At 43.4% G+C, this 18,460-nt stretch overlaps 1 protein-coding gene across 2 annotated transcripts in view; it reads left to right on the top strand.

Annotated features, from left to right (window-relative positions):
• pdcd11 (programmed cell death 11) overlaps positions 1-18,460 on the top strand; it is a 57,022-nt gene that overhangs the window by 6,410 nt on the left and 32,152 nt on the right. For both annotated transcript variants that reach the window (XM_043712900.1, XM_043712899.1), the window contains exons 4-16: positions 3,030-3,194; positions 5,142-5,303; positions 9,590-9,713; positions 10,189-10,370; positions 11,380-11,487; positions 12,189-12,395; positions 13,453-13,577; positions 14,032-14,092; positions 14,932-15,078; positions 15,315-15,566; positions 16,148-16,267; positions 17,391-17,585; positions 18,273-18,347. In XM_043712900.1, coding sequence (XP_043568835.1) covers positions 3,030-3,194; positions 5,142-5,303; positions 9,590-9,713; positions 10,189-10,370; positions 11,380-11,487; positions 12,189-12,395; positions 13,453-13,577; positions 14,032-14,092; positions 14,932-15,078; positions 15,315-15,566; positions 16,148-16,267; positions 17,391-17,585; positions 18,273-18,347 — 1,923 coding nt within the window. The remainder of the gene's footprint in view (positions 1-3,029; positions 3,195-5,141; positions 5,304-9,589; positions 9,714-10,188; positions 10,371-11,379; positions 11,488-12,188; positions 12,396-13,452; positions 13,578-14,031; positions 14,093-14,931; positions 15,079-15,314; positions 15,567-16,147; positions 16,268-17,390; positions 17,586-18,272; positions 18,348-18,460) is intronic.

Here is an 18,460-nt window from a genome sequence, read left to right as displayed (position 1 = left end):
CAACCCTCGGACTCAGCACCGCCTTCTTGACCTGCAATCTTCTTCCCGTCCTCTCCACCCCACCCCCTTTCTGGCCAATCACCCTCACCTTAACTTCCTTCCACCCTATCGCATTCCCAACGCCCCTGCCCCAAGTCCCTCCTCCCTACCTTTTATCTTAGCCTGCTTGGCACACCTTCCTCATTCCTGAAGGAGGGCTTATGCCCGAAACGTTGACTCTCCTGCTCTTTGGATGCTGCCTGACCTGCTGCGCTTTTCCAGCAACACATTTTTCAGCAATGATCTCCAGCATCTGCAGTCCTCACTTTCAACTTAGTAACTAAACATTGCACTACCGAGAATGATCATAAAAGCAAACATGAATACGGAGTGCGAGCCGGTCTCTCAGTATGCCACTGAACAAAATCACAGTTTCTGTTAAGAGGTCTGTAGATTATTCCCAAATGTGCCATCTTTCCCTTATTTCTTATCTCTGCCAATGTGGATCCATCTGATCCTAGATAATTTCTTGCTATGTACTCACTACATCTCGTACTAATGACACTACCTCAACATCCTTTCCTTCCTGCATGTCATTATGAAAAGTCACTGAATATTTCATTTCCAGCTTTGATCTCTTGTAGCTCAAACCCATTAACTTCCATTTTTGCCATTAATTCACATATTTTGTTTTGAAATCTGTGCAAATTTAAGTGCCGTTCATTTTGCCTTTTGACCAGTTTTTTTTCTTCCTTTAATAGAGTGTATAAACATTAACTTCTAACATTTTCCCTATGAAACATGTTAACAGACCTATGGTTTCCCACTTTCATTTAACCCCGTTTTTTTTAGAAAAGGGGTTACTACACTATTTTCCAGTCGAATAGAATCTTAACCAAATTTAGGGGATTTTGCACCATTTGTGTCGTGAGCGACTCAGAAGACCCAAGGATGAAGTAGGTCAGGACTTGGGAATTGTCAGCCTGCAGTTTGTAACCATTTCCTCCATGCTAAATATCTAACTTCTTGCGTTCCTCCCTCCTTTCCATTTCCTGAATATTTCTTTTTCTGGCATGTAACTTGTATTCAGTATAGCAAAGACAGATACAAAATGCCTGCTCAGTTCATTTCCCCACATCTCCTATATTTTTACGTTATTACTTCTCCAGATTTGTTTTCTGTAGGATCAGCGCTCACATTGTTAACATTTTTCAATGTCTTTGGGAGCACCTACTAACTGTCTTCATATTTCTGGATGGCTTTCTCTCATACTCTAATTTTTCCTCCTCATTTATTTTTTCTTTCAGTTTTTTTTTGCTGTGGTTTTATATTCTGTCCAATTTTCTATCCTGACACTCATCCTTGTGTAATTATGATTTGTCTTTACAGTTGACGATACCTTTTAACTTGTTTATTTACCCTCAGATGATGAATCCCTCCGCTGTATCTCTGTTGATCTGTCCTTGAACTTGCCAGTTCACTTCAGCCATCTCTGTTTTCAGGCCCTCATAATTGTATGAAGACCATATCTTTTTATTTTTTGATTATGGACTGAATTGAGAAAAGCCAAACGTTGTTGAAGGATAGCTACGCTTTGTAAAAGTGAGTTCCCTGCCACATGTTGTAAGGGCTGTTTGCACTACTGTTTGTGATAGCAGTGCAGTGTAGACGAGGCGGAGCCTGGCCATATATACGAAGGGAGATTCAGCTGACTGGATGTAGTTATTTGGTGTGTGGAGTGTCGATGACCGAGCTCGTCTGTCAGTTAACAATTGTGTTTCACTCCTAGATAGCTGAACACCTTATGGGTGTGAATAGTAGGCAGAATCCATTGAACCTTCAAAAAGGAAAAACTGTCATTTTCTCTGCAGTAAATAAAATACATCAAGCCTGTAGAAAGCCAGTTTATTTTCCTTTTTCGGATGCTGTGAGCTGCGGCTCCAAAGCAATAAATCAGATACTTCATAAGTTGTGAATAATTTGTTCTGCGCCTCCTGCAGGTAAATGAAAATACCATGAGAAGGAAGATCAAAGAGTAATAAACTAAAACTAAGAATTGCGGATGCCAGAGATATGAAACAAACAAAAACAGAAATAGCTGGACACTCAAGTCTGGTGGCGTTTGTGGAGAAAAAACTGACTTAAAATCAAGGAGTAGGTGAAAGTGAGGACTGCAGATGCTGGAGATCAGAGTTGAAGTGTGAGGTGCTGGGAAAGCACAGCTGTTCAGGCAGCATCCGAGGAGCAAGAATTCCTGATAAAGAGCTTGTGCTTGAAACGTCGATTCTCCTGCTCCTCGGATGCTGCCTGACCAGCTGTACTTTTCCAGCACCTCACACTTCAACTAAAAATCAAGACGTAGCTGGTCGTGACAAACCAAAAGGATTATCTCAGTGAACCCTGTGAATAGGGGCTATTGAACAACTATCCTGGGTCCTTCCCCCTGTCCATAATACCTATTTGTTTTGTTAGTGTGCATCTCTTTGAGAGTAGAGAAGTTTCATGACTGGGTTACAGTCTCAATCAGTAGACTTGTATGTAAACCATTAATATTATAACCTCAAGTGTGTGATAAAGTTTCCTGACACTGCCCTAACCTTGAATTTTCTCATTTTCCTCTGCCTGCTGTGCTTTAGAACAGAGTGTTTAGGTGTTATACATGTACGTCAGTGAGATTGACTGTCATTCCCCTCTTTTTAATGCAGATTTTGTTGTGACCCTCACCTACTTTGCTCGGTGGCCATCTGGTCTCTAATGTCCTTTATGGAGAGAAATGGCTATCCTTACTTGGTCTGGCCTACATGTGACTCGAGACCCACAGTAAAGTGGTTGACTTATAACTGCCCTGTGGAAAGTCAGGAATAGGCAATAAATGTTGGTCTAGCTAGGAACGTGAATAAATATAATGTAAAAGAAATGCCAACATCAGGTTCACAGCGATCATTGAGGATCTCAAGTTGATTTATTTCAGATTCTACATGTGAACTCCATGACAATGCTGTGTCTGATTTGAATGTTGTTGGTTGATTTATTCCTCCCTTTGCCACCAGGAACTGAATGTTGGGGTGCTCTTGCTTGGCTGTGTGAAGGAAGTGACTGATTTTGAACTCGTCATTGGGTTGCCCCATGGGCTCACTGGTTATGTCAGTCTCACCAACATCTGTGATGCATATACCAAATCCCTAAGGGAACAGATTGATGAGGAACTGTCAGAGGTGAGTCTGTTATCCTTCTCTTATTGTATCTGTGGGTTTCCTCTTGTGCACCACATCCTGTTGTGATGCAGGGCTTTGGGGATCAGGATCTGGGCTACTTCAAGCCCGTCTTATGTCAGAATTATCTTTGTTTCTTGGGTGATGTGGGGGAAGCCTTCCAGGTTTAAATAAAAACAAAACTATCGCAGAGGCTGGCCTAACAACATTATGGTTAATAGTGGTGGCAAACATCTGACTCAAAAGATGATGATCTGCAACATTGTTGTAAACTCTAAAACTGTAAAGGCTACAGGTGCTTGTTCATCATTCTGCTGCCCTCACTTTTCAGTCCCACCTTGTGTTGTGGGTGTCTGTTGCTGGTGTACAGATTGAGAGTCGAGCCCAGTTGCTTGCCAGATGTCAAAACCTGAACAAAAGCAGCAGCCAGTAACTTATGAAAGCATCTTCCTGCAGATAGATGCACCCTCAATAATTAATTTGAAAAACTGGGTTGGAAGTTGGGATTTTCAGGAAAATCGACTTCTTCCTGAGGTTCCCAGGCTCATGGTCTCCAACCAATCAGATTTACTCCACGTGAAATGGTTGGAGGCGCTAGATACTGCGAATTATAGGCCTTAACAACATTCCAGCCATAGCACTCAGATCTGTGCTGCAGAATTTGCCACTCATTTAAGCAACTCTTCCATAGGCACATGGAAAATAGTACAATGAAGGGTGTGTACGTTAGTCTGATCTTGGAGTAGGATAAAAGGCTGGCACAACATCAAGAGCTGAAGGGCCTGTCCTGTGCTATACTGTTCTATGCTCTAACACTAGTAAAGAGGCGTTGATGAATTGTTGCACTCTATCTTGGGGATGGTACACACTGCTGCCATTATGTGTCAGTGCTCAAGGAAGTGAATGTTGAATATGGTGGATGAGGAGCCAATCACCTGGATGGTGTCAAGCTTCTTGAGTGTTGCTGAAGCTGCACCCATTCCAGCAAGTGGGGAATGTCCCATCAGATTCCTGATAAAGGGCTTATGCCCAAAGTGTCAATTCTCCTGCTCCTTGGATGCTGCCTGACCTGTGCTTTTCCAGCACCACACTCTCAACTCTGATCTCCATCATCTGCAGTCCTCACTTTCTCTTAGAAGGATGAGGGGGACCTGATACAATTTTAAAAAATAAAACAAAGATCTGAAGGTGCTAGAAATCTGAAACAAAAACAGAAATTGTTGGAGAAATTCAGCAGGTTCGGCAGGATCTGCGGAGAGAAAGCAGAGTCATTGTTTCGGGTCCAGTGACCCTTCAGCAGAACTGTTCTTATCAAGGGTCACTATACCTAAAGCATTGACTCTGCTTTCTCTCCACACCTTCTACCAGACCTGCTGAGTTTCTCCAGTAATGTTTGTTTTTGTTAAAGATTTGTAAAGTCCTGAAAGGTTGCAGGAGGATGGACGTAGAGAAGATGTGAGGGAGAGGTTATATGGATAAGAAATATTTGGAAGGATTTGGATGAAGCAGAGGCAAATGGTACTAGTTTAGTTTGGAATTATGGTCAGCATGGACTGGTTGGACGAAGGGTCTGTTTCCAAGGTGTATAACTCTATGGCTCTAAGATTTATACAGATCCGATGGCAGATGGACTTGTTTCTATACTATGATTTCTACAGAGGGATGTACAGTAGTGACAGGGGATTCTAGAGGCTTTTGAGGTAATTTCTTGTTAAGCTTCAAGAAAGCTTTCTTTCATTGTGGAAAAATTAGTGAGGGATTTTGAAATTGCAAATGATCATTGTAAGCAAAAAGTAACTAGTGATGTTTACTGGGCCAGGCATAATCAATAGACTGTTTCTACCATACATCTATAAGTGCTGCTGAGTTTTGGCTTGTGTATTTGCACTCCTTTCTGATGTTGTGCTTCTCATCCCTGGTCTGGTATGTTTCATTCCCAACAAACCCCAGGATCTGGTAGTCCTGTCAGATCTGTACAGCCCTGGTATGGTTATACGATGTGCTGTGTACGAGCTCGGAAAGACAAATTCCAACTACCACAGCTTGAAACTCTCCATTAACCCGAAGGATGTAAACAAGGCATTGTCTCCTGAAGCACTGCAAGCTGGCATGGTGAGTATATCGATATAGTCTGGAATTCCCAGATCCAGCTTTACTAATCTGATCCAAGGGAAACAGTTTAATGAAGAACATCCTCAAGTTTGACATTTCCAGAACCAATAATATGTCTGTCACAAAAATAGAGGGCGCTTCGTGAGTTCATTGAGTCACACCCACAAATGGCCCCAGTTTCTTGTTCAAGAGTATGCTCATTATCCCGAGTTTATCTCAGGTCTAACAATCTGATTTGAACTGAATGCCCCACTATTCATACAAGCCATGGATTGACATTATTTTAGTTCACTTCAAACCACTCTGTTACCCTCAAGAACACTTCCTAGCTCTGAGTTTTGATTTTGAATCTTCTCTTTTTTTTTACTGATCACTGAAAGTGGCTGAGCCACTTTCTGACACAAACCTTTCCTGTCAACCATCAATAAAACCAGCTCCCAATACAGCAAAATAAGGAAAGTATTCCAAAATTAGTAGGAGTGAATGTTTCATTGAATGGTGCAGCACTGAAAGAGGCGTTTTATCCCATGATGCCTATCTCAACTAGTCACACTCCTCCACCTTTTCCTGGAGCTCTAAAATCTCTCTCTGTAGATAATGATCCAATTCCCTTATGAAAGCTGCCATTGACCATGCATCCTCCAAACTTTCAGGCTGTGCATTCCAGATCATAACCACTCACTGCACTTAAGAGTTTATTTCCTTGTGCTGCATTTTGTTCTATTTTCAGTTACGTCAAATCTGTGACCTATGGTTCTCGATTCATCCACCAATGGGAACAGTCTCTCCCTAGCTTTCCTGTGAAGAGCCCTCATTCATTTTGAAAACTTCTATCAGGTCTCCTGACCTTTATGCTTCCCCAGTCCACTCATGTTACCAAAGTCCCTTGTTCCTGAAACCATTCCTATGTATCTTTTCTGAACCCTTTTTAAAACCTTCTTATCCTTCCTAAAGTGTCTTGCTCAGACTGGACACGTACTCCAGCTGAGGGCAAGCCAGTGCTTAATAAATGTTCTTCATAATTTTCTTACTCTGATCTATAAAGCCCAGAATTCTGTATGCCATCTTCAATAATCTATCCATGTATATCCCAAGGTTCCTCTGCTCCTGCACCCCTTTAGTTCTGCATGTTCTGTTTTTGTTGTTTCTCTAAGTTCTTCCACCCAAAATGAATCACTTCACATCTCTGTGTTAAACTGTTCCTCGAGCTGGCTCTGTTGTCCTGAAGTCTCTCTCTATCTTCAGAGATGGATTCTTAGAACAGCTGGTGCTGGAGCCTACCAGGGAGAAGGCAATTCTGGATCTGGTATTGTGCAACAAACCAGAATTGGTCAGGGACCTCGAAGTGAAGGAGCCATTGGGAAGTAGTGACCATAATACAATAAGCTTCAATCTGCAATTTGAGAGGGAGAGGCTACAGTCGGAAATGACAATATTTCTGTTGAATAAAGGGAACTAAGGAGCTATGAGGGAGGAGTTGGCCAAATTCAATGGTGTAATACCTTAGCAGGGATGACAGTGGAGGTACAATGGCGGATATTTCTGTGTATAATGCAGAAGATGCAGAATCAGTTCACTCCAAAAAGGAAGAAAGATCCTAGGAGGAGGCATGGGTGGCCGTGGCTGACGAGGGAAGTTAAGAAACGTATAAAGTTAAAAGAGAAAAAGTATAACATAGCAAAGATAAGTGGGAAAACGGAGGACTGGGAAGCTTTTAAAGAACAACAGAGGATTACTAAGAAGGAAATACGGAGAGAAAAAATGAGGTACGAAGGTAAACTGGCCTATAATATAAAGGAGGATAGTAAAAGCTTTTTTAGGTATGTAAAAAGCAAAAAAAATGGTGAAGACTAAAATTGGGCCCTTGAAGACAGAAACTGGGGAATATATTACGGAGAACAAAGAAATAGCAGAAGAATTGAATTGGTACTTCAGATCTGTGTTCACTGGGGAAGACATAAGCAATCTCCCTGAGGTAACAGTGGCTGAAGGACCTGAACTTAAGGGAATTTATATTTGTCAGGAATTGGTGTTGGAGACACTGTTAGGTCTGAAGGTTGATAAGTCCCCGGGGCCTGATGGTCTACATCCCAGGGTACTGAAGGAGGTGGCTCGAGAAATCATGGATGCGTTGGTGATTATTTTTCAGAGTTCGATAGATTCGGGATCAGTTCCTGTGCATTGGAGGGTGGCTTATGTTGTACCACTTTTTAAGAAAGGTGGGAGAGAGAAAGCAGGAAATTACAGGCCAGTTAGTCTGACCTCAGTGGTGGGAAAGATGCTGGAGTCTATTATAAAGGATGAAATTACGACACATCTGGATAGTAGTAACAGGATAGGTCAGAGTCAGCATGGATTTATGAAAGGAAAATCATGCTTGACTAATCTTCTGGAATTTTTTGAGGATGTAATTCTGAAGATGGACGAGGGAGATCCAGTAGATGTGGTGTACCTGGATTTTCAGAAAACTTTTGATAAAGTCCCACATAGGAGGTTAGTGTGCGAAATTAGGGCGCATGGTATTGGGGGCAAAGTACTAACTTGGATTGAAAGTTGGTTGGCTGATAGGAAACAAAGAGTAGTGATAAACAGCTCCATTTCGGAATGGCAGGCAGTGACCAGTGGGGTACCGCAGGGATCAGTACAAGGACCGCAGCTTTTTACAATATATGTTAATGATATAGAAGCTGATATTAGCAATAACATTAGCAAATTTGCCGATGATACTAAGCTGGGTGGCAGGATGAAATGTGATGAGGATGTTAGGAGATTACAGGGTGACCTGGACAAGTTAGGTGAGTGGTCAGATGCATGGCAGATGCAGTTTAATGCGGATAAATGTATGATTATTCACTTTGGTGGCAAAAACAGGAAGGCAAATTACTACCTAAATGGAATCAATTTAGGTAAAGGGGCAGTACAGAGAGATCTGGGTGTTCTTGTACACCAGTAAGCATGCAGGTACAGCAGGTAGTGAAGAAGGCTAATAGCATGCTGCCGTTCATAACAAGAGGGATTGAGTATAGAAGCAAATAGGTTCTTCTGCAGCCGTACAGGGCCCTGGCGAGACCATACCTGGAGTACTGTGTGCAGTTCTGGTCTCCAAATTTGAGAAAAGACATTCTGGCTATTGAGGGAGTGCAGCATGGGTTCACGAGGTCAATTCCTGGAATGGCGGGATTACCTTACACTGAAAGACTGGAGCGACTGGGCTTGTATACCCTTGAGGTAAAAACAATGACTGCAGATGCTGGAAACCAGATTCTGGATTAGTGGTGCTGGAAGAGCACAGCAGTTCAGGGCCTTGTATACCCTTGAGTTTAGAAGACTGAGAGGGGATCTGATTGAGACATATAAGATTATTAAAGGATTGGACACTCTGGAGGCAGGAAACATGTTTCCGCTGATGGGTGAGTGCCGAACCAGAGGACACAGCTTAAAAATACGGGGTAGACCACTTAGGACAGAGAGGAGGAGAAACTTCTTCACCCAGAGAGTGGCGGCTGTGTGGAATGCTCTGCCCCAGAGGACAGTGGAGGCCCAGTCTCTGGATTCATTTAAGTAAGAGTTGGATAGAGCTCTCAGGGATTGTGGAATCAAGGGTTATGGAGATAAGGCAGGAACAGGATACTGATTAAGGATGATCAGCGATGATCATATTGAATGGTGGTGCAGGCTCGAAGGGCAGAATGGCCTACTCCTGCACCTATTGTCTATTTTCTATTGTTCTTCACAACTGAAAGAAACTCAATTTATTCACGTAAATTGTCATTTGTTCATGAGCCCAGGGTCCTGTGGCAGCGCAGGTTGAGACTGGGGTATTAGAGGAGGATGATGTTTACTGTGACCAGGAGGTAATCCTGTGTTAAATTGGTGGAGTAATATTTGGAGTATTTTCTGTCTGCTGCTATAGTGATGTTTATCTCCCGTTAAAGTTAGGCTGGAAACAAAGTTGTGCTAATTTGCAAATTATTTTAGCATTCATTTAAACACCTGCTTTTGCTAAATATTGTTTTTAAAAATGCACTCAATTCCTCATCTTTGGTTCTGTATATGCTATCAATTCTGAGAATCATTTCAAAATGTCAGCGTGGAGACCTGTTTTATTTAAACCTTCTTTCCCACAAATATGAGTGTGAGGGTGTAGGAGTTACTGGGAATTGTTCCACTGATATTCAGTAGCAGGAATGAAGGGCAGAAAGATAGATATTCAATCTGTCTTTGTTTCAGTTGTACCAACTACTAATATTGTGTTCTGAGTGCCATGCTTCTCTATCTTATTGCAGCTACTCTCAGGCTGTGTATCCAGTGTTGAGGAACATGGCTATCTGGTCGACATTGGAGTCAAAGCCACCAAAGCTTTCCTCTCACACATGAAAACCCAGGAGTTCATAAAGAGTAGAAATCGAGGTGAGTCTCCACCGATAATCCGTGAGGTGAACCCTCTCTGATATGTTGCGCTCCTCATTCAGCACACCAGTCAAACATATAATAGAGCCAACTTGATCCATGGCACCAGTTTCCTGTGGTCTAGCGTCCAGCTGTTGGGAGCTGCTGACTGTACCTAGTCAAGAGCTCTCTAATGTTTCTGTAACTTGTTTGTGATTCATGTGCACTTGTGTTGATGACTAGAGACTTTAACTTGTTTGAAAAACCTAGGAAATCTGAGGATTTGGTTTGTAATTGAAAAATTCTGTCTGTTTATTACCCTTTCATGTCTCTGCATGCATCTTAATAGCTCGATAACCAGACCTAGCTAGCTGTTTATATTGCAGTGGTGAGGTTCTGACTGGGGTGTTGACCTGTACTCTTTGCTGTGTGCTTTGCTGTGATATTTCTGAATTTATCTTGTAACCAAAGCCCTGATGTATTTGCTCCCACTTAGGCATGCCTCTCCGTGTTGGTCAATATCTAACCACACTGGTGGAGTCAGTGAAGAATGATGGCCGCATTGCCCAGCTCTCGGTCCGTCGTACTGACGTTGCTGCAGCAACAGCAACCGAAGATCAGAAATGGAGTCTCTCCAATCTGCTCCCTGGGCTGATAATCAGGGCTGAAATTCAAAAGGTGCAGATTTTAGGACGTGTGTTGTCCCCCATTCCTGTCCCCAGAGAAAGAAATAAGATGTGGGGTGAGCTGTTTGAGGTCTTTGAATACCTAATCGAACTTCTGTCATTTATAGAGGAGAGACATCTGGGGGAGGCCAAGCTCAGGACAATAAAAACAAAATGGTAATAGCTTCAACTGGGGTTTCAGATGGAGTTTACTTACTCAGAGTGGTGAGAATATTGAGGTCACCAATGGAGCGAGTGGTTGAGGTGAATGCTTCCAAGGACACAGAAATCGAGCAATATGTTGATAGGATTGGAGCAAGCTCATGTGGGATGTCCACATTGCTGTAAACCGAATGTTTCTGTGCTGGAACTGTAACGTCCTCTGGATATGTACACAAACTTCAATTCAAACTGTACATCAGCCCCTCAAGTTGATCCAGTTGGACGTAGATAAAAGAAGTGACCTCTTATCTAGGAGCAGAGATTCAGGGAAGGGCTGTAGTTATGATGTCAATCAGCCTTTGCTCTCTTGGGTGATATCTGTCCTCTGAGTTCCATGCACTTTTGGTTTTAGTTTCACATTTGAGCCATTAAGAGTTTTTGTTTCGGTGTGTACAGTATCCCAAAGAACTTCAAATTCCAGAGCCTGGTCAAGTAAACATTAATGATAAATGGGGATACTTAATAATCTTGTCATGTTAGATCAGAGATGGCGCACTCACTCTCTCTGTCTGCCTGTGGGCGCGTTCTCTCCTCTCCCCTCTCTCTTTCTCCTCTCCCCTCTCTCTTTCTCCTCTCCCCTCTCTCTTTCTCCTCTCCCCTCTCTCTTTCTCCTCTCCCCTCTCTCTTTCTCCTCTCCCCTCTCTCTTTCTCCTCTCCGGTCTCCCTCCCTCTTTCTCTTTGTCTGTATCACTCCCTTTTTATCGGCTCATTTGATCTGTCTGTCTCATGCCTATCCACCTCTGGTAACAGTGATTTGCTCTGAGCTCCTGTGTTCTAGACCTTATGCTGATTGATTGCAGGTGGATACCTGCGGTTTGATTCTGCAGTTTAACTCTGGTTTGAGTGGGACAGTCGATTTCATGCATCTGGATCCACGGCGAGTCAGGACCTACCGCCCCGGGCAGCAGGTTAGTTTGATGAAACTATTTGTACACCACCTCAACGAAGCAGAACAGTGAGAGAATGAGTATAAGGAGGTGATGATGAACCATATCAAACCCTCAAACATTTCATTCCATTTACACCTGGCCAGCAGAGAGAAGTTAATTGTCGTGAAGCAGCTGCTCTGTTGATTCTGTCCCTTTTGATTTGGCACCACCTCTAGTTTTGCTCACCGCCAGCAACTTCATAATCTCTGTGAGAAGTGGAACAAAAGAATTAGATTGATTCAGGGAAATTCATTCTCTGACCCAAAGGGCGATGCAGGTTACTTCAGGAAACACTGGTGCTCATGCAGCAGTCTCTTAGAGAGTGCCACAGCGTTCTGTCAAGGGTCCACATTGCTGTAAACTGAATTCAGGACAGAGAATCGAAGGTGCAGAATGCTGCAGCCAAACATTCTTGCATGATGTGAATGTTGTGATGGGAATGGTGTTGCTGACCAGGGACCAGGACCCCAGCAATGGATTTCACTTAAAAGCTTGCCTTCACTTTCACACACTCATCAGCTCCATGGTCCCCAAGTGTGGGTTCTGCAGCCAAAGTTGCCTTTTCAAGTGTGGGAGTTTACACCGGGTTACCTATGACACGTAGTTGCTGATCAACTTGGCTGTCTCCATTAGACAGAACTCATTGAGAGTAAATCACCAGGATTGTGTCTCTGTTCCAGGTGAAAGCTTGTGTTCTGTATGTGCAGCCGGAAACAAAGGCTGTACACCTGACATTGCGGCCTGCCTTCCTACATCCGGGGGCAATGTTGCAGGAGTCAAGCCCCCATGGGATTGGGAAGATTTTCGAGCAATGCACTGTGCGGAGTTACTACAAAGGAGCTGGTGTCATCTTTCAGCTGGATGATGGGACCGTTGCCTATTCACCTGTGAGTAACTCCCTTCAGTTGTGTCCGTGGATTGAGCGTCAACACTAATGATATTTCAATCTGTTAACAGTTTTGCATTTGTATATCTCCTTTCATGTCGTCTGGGCTTTGCAGCAAGTTCAGCACTTTTGAAGTACAACTATAATGTAACACTACAAAGCAGTTAGGGATGGGCGATAAATGCTAGTCCAGCCAGCAATGCCCACGACCTGTGAATACATTTTTTAAAAGGTAGCCAATTTGAGCATGGCAAAATTGTACAAATAAGATAGAATAGTTTTTTTTAGGAAGTCATTGGAATTTTTAAAAATAACATTGGTTCAGAGATGGATATAGGATAGCGAATTGAGCTAAGCCCCTGATTTTTAAAATGTTGCAACGTGAGAGCTGACTGGCTCTTGGTTGGAAGTCACCTTCGGAAGAGGGTCCTGCTGACAGTGCGTCGTCTTCTCACCAATCACCTGCCAAAGGCGGGATGCTACCTTGCTGTCCTCCCACAATGGGGTGTTGCGATGCTGCTACATTGAAGTACCAGTCTGTGGCCTCTCTCTCAAATCTCTGAACTGGTGCACAATGAGAGATCTGATTAGTGAGAAAATGCTGACCTGTGCTACCTTCTTCCACATCTCCCCTAGCTTATTTCGACGCTGTAGCCCAGAGAATGATTGCTGCCTTTGTGGTTGAGACCCTGTGCTCTGCTGGAAGACCGATTTTCCATGCGCCTTAGTGAGAATGCATTGAACAGAAACATCAATTCTGTTTTTTCTCTCCACAGATCCTGCCTGATCTGCGAAGTGTTTCCAGCATTTCTGATTTCATTGCAAATTACACTTTGTTGTTAAAGTCTTGTACTCTTCACTAAGTGTTGCAGATTAAGCACTGACAGCAGATGAAGTAAAGCTGGTTTTATTATGACCTGGTTTAGTTTATATGATGGTCTGTCTGGTGTAAAAGTGCTGTTTCATTAGCCTGCCTCTTCAATTGTAGGCATGTATTGTTGTCATGTGACTTTGCCTCCTTCCACAAGATCACTGATTGTTAATTTCTAACATTGCAGAAATCTCATCTGTCGAGCACTGCGATGCCCTTTGACCCAAAAGACTTCAGTGAAGGTTCCAGGCACAGGTGCAGGGTCATTGACCACAGCCCAATGGAACAGATGGCTCTGGTGTCTCTGAGAAAGTGAGTGTGAAGGGTCATCAATACTGAGACGTTGTGTTCAATAGAGGGTAACAGGTGGCATAGACCATGAGTCAGCAATACCCAAAGGCATTTACTGAGCAACAATGATTAGGAAAGGGAGCACATCTACACCACTGGGTTAGATACAGAGTAAAACCCCTCTACATTGTCTCAATCAAACATTGCCAGGACAGGTAAGCCATTGGGTTACATACAGGCAATCTGTTTTGTTCCATTTTCAATAGTTTGTTCTAGTGATGTGACATTTCCATTGTGTTCTTAATTAAAAACAAGTTAGCTTTCCACTTTGTGGTTAGCCCAAACAAGAGGGACAGAAATGGCACAAACCAAATTCAATCGAGAACAGTTTCTGATAGCAAAGACTGAAGAATAATGTCTTGACTCCTGTAATAAACACACAGCCCTTCCTTGATTTTGAGTTTCTCATTTTTAGGAGCATTCTTGATGCCCAATTTTTGAAGTACCAGGACATTCAGCTGGGACAGCTGGTTGAGGTAAGTCTTCACAGCCAGAGCTTTATAAACAGTACAGTCTTTGGAAAATATAGATTCCCAAAGCAGCCTCCAGCAGGACTGGATGAACGAGTGGCATGTGCCAAAGTGTCCTGCTCTCTTGCCTCAGGGCTATCTCCAGCTGCTGCTTAACTAACCACTCTTCCATTTATTCCTTCTGTCTTTCCTAATTGGGTATTGGTTAGAGTTCCTCCTAATCCGCCATGACTTTGCTCACGACTTCGGTTTTGCCAGGAGAATCTTGTTGCTGCAAATTGAGAATAACAAAAATAGCGTTCTTTCTCCTCTGCTCTCCTCTTTTCAGTCCCTCAGCTAACCCAGCCTGGCTGCTCTCACACTCACTCTCGCTCTCTCGTCAACCTTGTTGAAGTGTCTCCATCCTCATTTCAGATCTGAACAAATTGTGAAAACTTGGTCAGTGTAACTGAGAATTGCTGAGAAGGTTCCTGTGAACTGTTCCTTCCTACCACTCCAGCGCATCTGCCTCATCTCAGTATATCTGAACTTACCTGCCTATGCTGAGGGAACAACTCTCTGCCTATACAACAGTCAATGACCTATGTTATTCACCTATCCCTTGGTCCCCGACCTACTTTGCCTTAATATTCAGTAGTGTCTGATCTGGGTATTCCGATACCTCTTTACCCAGTGACCATTATGTAGTGACCTTTCAATAAAACCCATCTTGCGGAGATTTGACAGCATTTGCTGTCTTGTGTGTAAACAGGAACTAGCTATTTTTGGAGAGTTGAATGGAATCTAGCTAGGATCTTTCCAACAGATTTGCCAATGACTACATTCTTCATTTTGCTACTTTTCAGGGTAAAGTGACCTCTCTGGAGAGTTATGGAATGCACGTGAAGCTAACTGACCACATTCAGGGGCTGGTGCCTCATACACATCTGTCAGACATTCCCCTGAAACACCCAGAAAAGCTGTACAGTGTGGGAAATCTGGTGAAGTGCAGGGTGAGTGTGCAATATGTTCTCTGTGCAGGACAGGCTGAATGTGCAGTGTGTTTATGATCCAAGAAGGAGCCTAGTCCCCCAGATCAGTCCAGCCTGAATGTGACTCCGCTCTTTTCCCTGAGGGTGTAGTCCTTGAGGAATCAGCAGTATCATCACTCCTCAAAGATAAATGTCTATATTTCTGAATGACTCAGCTGAAGTGTTCCTCTTGGATTAAACATTTGTTTCTTTCTCAGGTACTGATGGTAAACAGTGGCACCAAGAAACTGACCCTGACTCTGAAGAAGACGCTGGTTGGTTCAAAGCTTTCTGTTATTACCCAGTACAAGGAGGCTGTTCCAAAGCAACTGGCCCACGGTTACATCGTCTCTGTGAAGCCCTATGGCTGCATCGTCAGCTTCTATGGTGATGTGCGAGGGCTCGTCCCTCAGCAGGAGCTGAGTACCCAGCCCATCCCCTTTCCGGAGAAGGTCTTCTATGTTGGTCAGGTGAGAGCGCGGTCAGCAGGAGAGACTGGGTAGAGTCAGACTGAGGGCGGTCAGCAGGGGCGACTGGGTAGAGTCAGACTGAGGGCAGTTAGCGGGGGAGGCCAGGCAGAGTCGGAGTGAGGGCGGTCACCGGTGGGGAGACCGATAGGTCTGAGTGAGGGCGGTCTGCGGGGGAGACTGGGTGGAGTCAAAGTGGGAGGTCACCATATTGGTGCAAAGGTGCTTCAGTAAGGAGGCTGGTTTTGGATGGATTCAGAGTGACAGCAGTCATTGCAGAGTTTGGGATAGTTCAGAGTAGGGGTGGGTGAGGGAGGTGTTTTGAGTGTTTAGATAGGTCTATTCAGAGGGGACCATGTTAGGGTTTGCAGATGGGGAACTTTCTGACTGGAGGTGGTCAGTAGGAGGCTGCATAGATTCGGATGATAATGGCCAATGAGAAGGGATAATGTCATGTTGGGACTACTCTCCATGCCTTGGGGAGGCAGAATGGAAGGGGTGGAGCAGCAGTTCCTGTGATGTTTTGGATGCTGTACCAAGATCTTTTGGCCTCATGCTTACCATTGGACTTGCCCCCTTCCCAGGTTGTCAAGGTCATTGTCCTAAAGTGTGACCCAACTCAGGAGAAGCTGCTGTTATCCATGAAAACCACACAGAAGGTGGGAACTGACGCTGATGAGTCTTCAATGTACCCAACTGGAAAGGTATTTATCTATTTACAGCAACTTTGATTAATAATGAGGAAGAAAATGTAGACTGTAGGAAAAATGTCAATGGGCTTGTCAAATGAACAGTGAAATTTGTTTCACCAAACAATTATTGGGCTTTGATAGATGTAACTGAAATACTATCTCGGCCTGGGAGCTTAGAATACCAGCTACAAAACAGTAGTTACAGGCTAATGAGGTAGCAGTGTACATTTACCAGAATGAACCCAAAAATAAAAGCATTCATTTGAAACCAGGTTTGTATTTTTGTAAAAACTGAAAGAACTGCAGATGCTGTAAATCAGAGACAAAAACAGAAGTTGCTGGAACAGCTCAGCGGGTTCTGACAGCATCTGTGAAGGCAAATCAGAGTTAACGTTTCAGGTCTGATTACCCTTCCTCAGAACTAATTAGTTTTTCCAGTTATTGAGAAGCCAGTTAAATCCTGTGTATCAGTTTTAAATAAAAAGATTTATCAGTCAGATTTCTTAACCAATGTGTTTAAGGATTTATCGTCAAAACAAAACTCTTCCTCCCCCTTTCATGCTCTCTGTCTCCAAATGTCAAGATTTGGAGATGCCGGTGTTGGACTGGGATGTACAAAGTTAAAAGTCACGCAACACCAGGTTGTGTTGTGTTATAGTCCAACAGGTTTAATTGGAAGCATTGGCTTTCAGAGCACCGCTCCTTCGTCAGGTGGTTGTCAAAGCTGAGAATTTTTTGTTGAGCAAGGAGGTTAAAAATTACAGAATTAAATGATTTGGAGATGCCGGTGTTGGACTGGGGTGTACAAAGTAAAAAATCACACAACACCAGGTTATAGTCCAACAGGTCCAACACAATCACCTGATGAAGGAGCGTCGCTCCAAAAGCTAGTGTGCTTCCAATTAAACCTGTTGGACTATAACCTGTTGTTGTGTGATTTTTAACTAAGAATTAAATGAAGTTAAGCTCAGCCATCATTTGATTGTATTATTGAGCAGCATTATGCTTGGGGGGGGATGCGGGGAGGGTTGTGTGTGATGAATGGCCTCCTTCTGTCTCTGGTATCCTATTTCTGAATGCATTTCCTTGCTCCTTTTGCTGCTGATGTGCTTTCACTGTGGTAAATGTGTTTCAGATTGTCGATGTGGAAGTCTTGGCGAAGGTGGAGAATGGGCTGAAGGTCTCCATTCTCCCACAGCGTGCACCTGCCTTTCTCCCAACGGTACAACTCTCGGACTATGTCTCAAATTGTCAGCTTCTTGCTGAGAGGCTGCAGAAGGGTGACATCCTCTCCAATGTTATGTGTTTAAGCCAAGCCCAAGGCCAGATTGTATCCTTTTTCTGACTAAACTTTAGCCGAACAAAGGTCTTCGTTATTATCAAGTATGTTTTCAACAGAAAGAGTTTCATAATAATCATGGAGACCAATATACTGTTACACGAGTAATTAAAAATGCGATGGGGGAGTGGATTAGTCATATTAATATCACTAGGTTCTTACTGTGAGTGTCACTGCTCCCTAACAGATCCCTCAGCAGCAGAGCGGTGACCAGTTCCTGAATCTTCCATTTTAAGTATAGGCTGGGTTGGTTCCTCGGCTTTACTTTTAATCTTGTTTCCAATACTTTGTGAGTTTTTAAAATTTAACAGTTGAGCTAGTTGTCATCTGATTGCTGATAGTCAACTTTGTCTCTTTTTAGCTATTGTCAATAAATAAGTTGGGATAGTTAGCAGGGAGACAGGAATAGGCAAGGGACTGGGGCAAGGTGAGTCAGTTTGGAGAGAGCCAGGAGAAACCAGATATGCTGAACAGTCTCCTATGTTATGTGGCCGGTATCAGCTTTTATGAATTCTCGAGCTAGTTCAGAAGGATTTGCTACATGATGGTATTGCTACATGATTGAGGATTGCATCAGATCCACTATCAGGAGTGCTTTTTTGTAAATTGGGTTACTCCGTAACCAAGCTAGTTTCCTCTATTGTCACAGTGTTGCCTGCCCTTAACTACGTTGCTCAGATTCTTTGCAGAAAAGCTGCAGTGATAGCTTTTGCTAAACAAGCGCCACTGCCAAAGGACGTATTGGAACTCCAGGTGAGCTGTAACTTGCTTCTCGAAGCTTGAGTCCCTCTGATGTGCTTTCTTTAGATGTACAGTCAGTTCTGCTGTAATGTGGTAGTTCGGTTCTTGTGCAATCCTGTGTTATA

The sequence above is a fragment of the Chiloscyllium plagiosum genome, chromosome 22, assembly GCF_004010195.1.
Source record: "Chiloscyllium plagiosum isolate BGI_BamShark_2017 chromosome 22, ASM401019v2, whole genome shotgun sequence".
Classification (NCBI taxonomy): domain Eukaryota; kingdom Metazoa; phylum Chordata; class Chondrichthyes; order Orectolobiformes; family Hemiscylliidae; genus Chiloscyllium; species Chiloscyllium plagiosum.
Note: the sequence above shows the minus strand (reverse complement) of the source record. Positions and strands in the feature narration are given on the sequence as shown.